General features: G+C 40.1%; 1 protein-coding gene across 1 annotated transcript in view; it reads right to left on the bottom strand.

Moving 5' to 3' along the window:
* Nucleotides 1–7,984, bottom strand: part of dock2 (dedicator of cytokinesis 2) — a 92,446-nt gene that overhangs the window by 53,389 nt on the left and 31,073 nt on the right. The window contains 1 exon segment of the mRNA XM_029441107.1: nt 825–967. Within this exon segment, the coding sequence (XP_029296967.1) occupies nt 825–967 (143 nt within the window).

Here is a 7,984-nt window from a genome sequence, read left to right as displayed (position 1 = left end):
TCTAACACTTATTAAAAAAATAGAAGAAGGTGGTGTTATGTAGTTTCAGAGCAAATGCTGCTTAAAGTTCAGTCACTCATGAGATTCTGCTGATTGGTCTGCCTCAACTGTAAGCATCGAGTGTTCATTATCTTGGTTCTTTGTACATTTTTATTTTTTACCAGACCTGTTTATATCTTTATACATTCCGTGTCTATATAAAGTCTGGTGTTGTTGCTGCTCGCTCCTGGCTCTTGAGTTGTGCTTCAAATGACCACTTAGGCTTGTATTTTGTTTCCCACTGGTATTTGATTATATATGTGCCTTACAGCTGCTGTGGTAAGCTACATATGCAGGGGGGGGTTGCTGTTTGTCTACTGCAGGGGTGTCAAACATGCAGCCCGGGGCCCAAAACCGGCCCGCGGGAGGACTTTGCAAAGTGTAAAAATGAGTTGTTTTGATCATAAAGTAAACTACTGTTCCAGATACCTGTAACAAAAGGTTTTGTGCCTCTAAACTAAAATGAGTTTGACACCCCTGGTCTACTGTGTAAAACTACACAGAAAACTTCAAAATGAAAGAAGTGGAAGAGAAATACAAGAAATGAGGTGACAATGTAGAGAGAGAGAATGAAATAGGAACTTGTTATGAATAGAGGCTGTGATTGGCATTTTATCATACTATTTGCAACAGCATGGACCAGGTTGTTAACACTACACTTAATCTAGCCTAACCAAATGTGGACTTAGTAATCGGTTCTCAATATGTTCTCAGTGCATATGGGATGTGTTTACTACTGAGCATTGGCATTATGTGTTCTTTACTGTAAGATTGTTGTGTCTTACCACATTGTCCCTGCTCAGGACCTCCAGAATGTTGTTGAGCAGCTCCAGACTATTTCTCCTCTCATCATGAGGCCCGTCCTTCATACTGGCCAGTGCCCCGCTCAACTCCCGCAGCATCATGGGTAACAACACATCACGGCACTCTGTGTGGAAACAAAACCATCGAACATTCAAGAGGTTTAATGAGCAAGTCTGTTAGAAAAATGTAATAGTGTGAGACAGCGTATATGCAATAAGGATGATTTATTTACTTCTTTTAGGCAAGGCCATACAAGGTGAGAATGCCTTAAAATGTTTAAACACACCAACGTCAACAGTCACAACCTTAAGATGTACTTTAATGTGATTCCTCTCTGAAAACTCCCTTAAAAACCTAAACCCTGGACCCTTACATCAACAGGGCACCTGTGGAGACATCTCCACCCACACAGCTATGATGCCACTGCAGCATGAAGAAGAAATTCAACCCTAACCAAAGACAGCACAGTGGAGTGGTATCAATCAAGTGTCTATTTACAGTTCCACACATGTCTGCTGCTCCGTCAGCCACACAGACAACTCATCAATCACCACGGTCTAACGTCTTCTCTCTCCTATCGCTGTGATTGATCCTAATCTTTCTTTAACACACGTGTTAACTTTATCACACATGCAACGCATCAACAGAAATTACATTAATAAAAGATTATGTCGAGAACACTGAAGTGGAAAAACACTTTCTCTTATGTTAAGATGCCCATAGTTAAAGCTACTGTACATAGAGGCATCTATTATCTTTTATACATAAACCTGGTGCTTAACCGCTCCATAAAATTATTTATGGATGTTATATGGTCACAGCCCTCTAGGGGATTGTCCTAATTTATTCAAGGAATTATAGGAAATACAAAGGACTACAGTTGCGAAAGTACTTTAGTGAAAAATGAAGTTAAAGCCAACCTGAGTAAGTTAAAGGATGTGTGTGAGACTTTCGCACCTTTCCTAAAGCAGCATAAACTTAAAGGGGATTTTCAGGTTCATACTTGTATTTGGGTTTCTACTGGAAAATGTTCAGATTTCAGCTTTTCTGCCAATAAAGAAATGACTGGGATTTTCTTATTTCACAGTTGGTAGGCACTCTAGATACCCGAATGTGTGGGCCTAGCATCTAAAAAAATGTCTTCTTTAAAGTTTTTTGAATGTGTCATAAATCTTCTCAACAGTTATTGCCTATTGAACAATAAGGTTAGGACTGGTAGCTTGCCATCCAGATAACGCAAATGATGATGATATGATGAAACAATGGGTTTCTTGCACATGGTGACTATCATTGGTGTTTTATAGAATACTTGGGTTAAGAGATCCTAATTTTAACAAATATAACTGATGTAACCTCAACTGCTGTTTGGACAATGAACTATCTACATGTATAAAACTAAAACATAGTAATAAAAGTCAAATAAGACTCAGCAGTTCAATAGAATGACTAAGTTCTTAGTTTTAATTTCCAAAGTATACAATAAACTGTCAGACTGATCAATGTGTTTATGTGCTGTCCAACAATATCCTTAATGCATCATAGTCTTGCCCTCAGCTACAAACAAAAATACACTTTAAACTTAAAGTGATTCAAGTTTCTGTAGATGTATTTTCAAGCCAAATGAACAAAGATAAAGCGATGGCTTCTTATGAGGCTGACAAAATGTAATTTGTCTCGGCACGCTCTGACTGATCATTCAAATGATGAATTTTCAACCTACTAAAATTCTCATCTGATATTGTTTAGAAGTTAGCAGAGCCGCGGCCAAATTACCAAAGACAGTCACATTGCAAGGTTAGGGCAATTTGATTGATAGTAAAATTATGATCAAGATTATGTTTTAAGTAAAATAATCAAAGCTGTTATCATTACCTTAATCTCCACCCAAGTCAAACTATTTATTATTTAGATCTAATCACATACAAAGCATGCTGAAGTTAGCTGGCAGACCTAATTAGTCAAATGGGTCCCACTTACACAATTTGGTCAATATGGTTTTGCATCATGGATTTAGATGTCAGGTCAAATATAAATGTTTAACTGTCAATACAAATGATGTACTATGCAGTTAAAAATATGTATAATGTAAGAAAAATGTAAGAAAAATGTTGATTGCAAAGTTACTGATCCTTATTTTTTCCACTTGTCTACCTTGACCTCTCCCTTTCTTGTCTTCTTCTTCTCCATCATTCTGCCCCCTAACCTCCTCCACCCCATCCCTCTCTTGTAGCCGCAGGTAGACAGAACCCATTAAAAGCTCATTTGGGCCGATGCTCGTTAGTTCCATTATTAACTGAGCCAAGCTTATACGCCTGCTGAGCGGACCCTCACAACACTCACTCCATCACACAAACATGCAGAGAGGAAGGGGGGGGGGGGGGATGCATGAGTCACTGAATGCACTCAATGACTCAGACAAATAGAGAGTCGACAGGTAGAGGGGACCCAACGGGAGGAGGGGATGTTTAAATGAGGATATGCAAAGTGTGTATGACAAACAAAAGTAGTATCTCAGTGCCATGCAATTTTTATAGTTAACATAATGTATAATGTAAAACTTGAAACACAATGTCCCTTTGTCAGAAAAATAACCTCCTGGTTCGTGGCCTTAGAGGATGGTGTTTTAGATTCTGCCAGCTTTGTATTAGAGTAGAAACCCTGCTAAATCCTTTTAATCCATCAACCAGAAACTCATCATCTTTTGTCCTTTCACATAGAGAAAATAATGGGTTATGTTGTATAGTAGTATTGTTGTGTGCACGAGAAATAATCCATCTGGGAGCTGGACGTATCATTAAACCTGAGGAGAACTCCATTCTCTGGTGAAATGACCACAAAGCCACATGCTTCTTTATTTCTATTGATCTAAGAAATAAACCCAGCTGGTATTTCCAGGTGCAACATGTTCAGGGGAGCGAACATGAAATATAGAGCAGCGGGTGGGGAGTGGGGTTGAAATAGTATCCTGGTGTATGATACATTAGATGCCTTTTGTTTTTACTGTAATGAAAATATAACCTCAATAGCAAACTTCAAGGTCTAATACGTCTCCCCTTACCCTATATCAATGTACAGGAAGATGGAACAATACATTTATTGAAGCTCCAAGCATAACGATCAAGTAGAAAATAACATTAATGAACACAAATGCTTTGCAGGCTAGCGGAGCATCTCGCTTTACTCTAAGGTGTTTGACATTAGATGATGAGATAGAGAACACGTGGTCGTACACAACACGTTGCCTTGTCTTTAGAGGAACACAATTTTGTCTCGGGTTAGACCTAATCTGTCTCACTTTCTATATTCATCCTCTTACGCAACACACAAAGTGCTGACTTGTTTGAATGAAAGAATTAGATGGAGCGTAATCTAGGCAGCGATTGACACTTAATCTCATTTTCTATTTCATTGTGTTAATTTCCTTAATAAAGAAAAGCGTTCGGCAACAGCCATGCAGGAATACTCGTGTACTGTTCTTACAGCACTCAATGCAATTTCACCTCTACCCACAGTGACACAATCTGCTCAACTCGTCTTGAACTTTCCACAGAGCGTGCCGACACTGGAAGATTATATATTTTCACCAATTTCAATAGTGATGAAAAAACAACCAGTCTCATGCTTTTTGAAAACTCTCTATATAACCTATGCTCTCCTGGGAGGTTTTGTATGCAGAGTAAAACCCCTATAGTTCAGTCAGCAGCTGCTTCTCATCTTAAAATTCTGAAAACTTATGGAAAACCACGAGCACCTGAATAGCTTGCTCATCTCAGGCATCCTACTTTGACGGATCTGTCGGGGAGTGAATTGTCTGTTTTGATTTAACCTAAGTTCCCTTTCCCATCAAAGATCTCTGGAGCTTCTGACTATGTGCAACAAAAAGTACGTAATACTCCTCCAGACTCTGTGGCTGATAGTCTTCAGTCAGCGATGTGGAACGGTGCCTTTATGTTTGCAGGTATTTCTCTGCACCTTGCCTGGCTTTGGAATAACATCCGGAATGTTAATATCTGCCGCTTCAGCCTGAATCGAAGCTCTCTCAGAGACTTATTTGAACTGCACGGAGTTCCTCAGGGCTTTCAGTCTTGCAAGAACACTAGCCACAATAGTATGTGCAGGTCCCAGGGTCTAGGTCATTCTTTAAGAGGGCATTTGAAATGATTGCCATTTCAAGGAACACTTTCTCTGGGGCACTGTGACTGACTGTACACTTCGACCTCTGTGAAGAATGATGTGTGTTTGTACCAACACAGGGATATGCAAAAAGATGTCCTTGAACACTAATGAGAAAGTTATCTTCTTTAAAAACAAAACGAATGATGCGTCCTCACAGCGGATCACATCAGTGGTCCAATCAAACATGATGGATTCCTTCTGCATTGCTTCTTAAGACCTTTTTTAAACAGATAATGCAAAAGTACATACTGCAAGTGGAGCCACCAAAGGTCATTGCAGTGATTTTATTTCTTGACTGAGTCAAAATAAACCTGACGAGTGTTATCATATTGGCTGAGCAGTTTAAATATAAAAGAAATTGCCCTTATTTGAGCTGGAGGAACTTTCTTGTTGCAGTAGCTTGCTGAAAACATGAAATGAATGCCTTGGCAAATCTGTTGTGTCCTTACATACAAAAATCTTGCAAATTTAGGTTCCTCTTACAATCTGCAGCTTCTGCCAGCATATCCTCCAATCACTCCTCCCGGTGGCTTTCTCCCTCTTGTGTGTCTCTTCATCATCATCATCATCATCATCCGTTGTTTCTATTCTTTGTGTTCCCAGATTGTCGATGCATATTGCAATCTCTATCTTCTCCAGCTCAATCTTTTGTCGGTCAGTTTCCGTGTCGTTTGTGTCTCTGCTGACCCTCTACAAGTCCGTCACACCTTTTCTCTCCCGCCTTTCAGTGAAGTATCAGTAATTTGAGACCCATTACCTGATCTGACCCATCATCAGTTGTGTGTTCATCTCGTCTTCTCAGTGAGTACAGAACAGTATTACAGTACTTCTCTGGCTTGAGCTTCTCACACAGAACTTTCTTTCGAGCGCCATACAAATTCACTAGGATTGGCAGTGTCTAACCCCAGTCATGGTCCTAATCCTATAACCTTAAACCATTTTTGCAGAGGTCTGTTTGGTGGAGCTTGCTAGCAGCTGCTTTGTAACACTGCAGACTAAGAAGAGACTCTGCCTGAGAGGCTCAACTAAAGATGGGGGGGGGGGGGGGGGGGGTGTAGTGGCAGGGGAGATGAAGAAGTGGTTTAACTGTGCAAAAGACACCAGAGAAAGGCATATGAACTGATGCAGCCTTTTTGCAGTTGTTGCCTTTTACTCATATTTGCATCATTCGATATGAGATATGAAAAACAAGCAATTTAAAAGCTCTTTTATTATGGAAAAGCTGCATTTTTCACTTTCCTATGCACACCTGTGTTCCTATGTTCCACTCGCCTGTGTGATTTAGTTGCATGTTATGCGCTTTATCCCGCGGTGCAACAATGCAGTAAATCAATTCAGCCATGTTGTGGAAGAAAGCTTTGCCAACAGGCGCTGACGGGCAAATGGAAATCAATGTCTTGGGGCAAACATTGGGAAGCATTATAACTTTTTCTCATCTAGCTTTCACCGTGTGCAGATATACAGACTTGTTCAAAGAAACAGAAATACACACGGGTACTGAAGCACAAAACACAACATATTCAGAACGCATACCAACAGAGCTTCAAGTACTCATCTATATTCAATTGGAAATGTCTATTTATTCCAGCTGTAATCTCAGCCTTTGATTGTTATTACCAATGTGTCTATGTGTGTCCAAGTGTGAATTGTCATTTTCAGGTCTGATTCGGTGCTTCACTGGTATTTGACGTGTAAGAGCTGGAATGACTTTGTGCCTGTGTGAGCATGTGGTTTCATGTTTGGGATACCAAGTTTGTGATAGCAGACAACCACCCGTGCTGGCAGACCACCACACAGAGAGCAGCTTTGATGGCACAGCAGCCAGCTCATCCCTTCTCTGTTCCATTTTTTTCATTTGACAGCCAAACACAATAAACTATAGCACATGATAATGAGATGCAATCTCTAGTTTCTAAGAGGCATGTAAATCATTGTTGTCTTCCTCTTTATCTCATCCCTCTCTCTTCCCTCCCTTTGGATGTCGTCCCTTGCTTTTGGCAAGATAGAGTGATAGAAAAGATGATAATGAGGGGGTTTGGAGGCGCAACGACAAGCAAATCTTTTGAGTTGAGAGGGGGTTGGGACCAAGCCAACTGTCTTCCCGCTTGGTTATGACTAAATGTCTCTCTCAGCAGGTTTTTCATCTCTCCGTGTCACTGTGGGTGTCTACTCTCATCCACTCTCCCTCCATCCCTCGTTTATCTCCCTCTCTCCTTTTTTTCCCTTGCTCCATCTTTAAACCCCTTTTGAAATTTAAAGTCCTACATTTTCTCTGTTCGTATTTAGGATGTGCCTGTCTGTCCAGACTTCTCCCTTTTTTTTTCTTTTTTTTAATCACTGGTTTGATATGGTGTGGTGATCAAATATATTTCACGAATGATTGGTAAAGCAAGATAGCCGTCTCAAAATGGTATATAGTGGGATGATATGTTCGTCATAGAAATGCATAGAAGTGTCTTGCCTGTGTGTGTGTGTGCCCTCCTGAACATATAGAGCAATAAGTTACAGATGATAGAGTGCACTAGTGAATGATGATGATATACAATGATGCCTGAAAGTGCATTTTTTACTGTGATGTTTGCTATGATGCTGATGTTGCCTGGCACTGAACACTGTCAGCAGAACCAAAGTAACCACAATGAAAGTAAAGGGCGCTGTCTTGAGTACTCTTCTTTTTATCATTCTCAAGAAAAACAGCATTACATCATGTATGTGTTAATATTTGCTCAATTGTACAGACAGAACTATACATGTGTGTCATGTTTACCACTTAAACAAGGATCTCAAGTATGACGTCGTAGATACTTATCAGATAACCCCTTGAGTGTTGCTTCTAGATGCATCTTTCGATTGTTTTAGCCTGTGTTTCAAACAGCGTGCAAATTATATTTTTCTTTCTTTCCATCCGTCTTAGTCAATGTCTATAAGTCACCCACTAATTGCCAGCCCTCATCTCTGCCTTCCA

The sequence above is a fragment of the Cottoperca gobio genome, chromosome 10 (assembly GCF_900634415.1).
Source record: "Cottoperca gobio chromosome 10, fCotGob3.1, whole genome shotgun sequence".
In the NCBI taxonomy this organism is placed as follows: Eukaryota; Metazoa; Chordata; class Actinopteri; order Perciformes; family Bovichtidae; genus Cottoperca; species Cottoperca gobio.
This window is presented reverse-complemented; position numbering and strand designations above follow the sequence as displayed.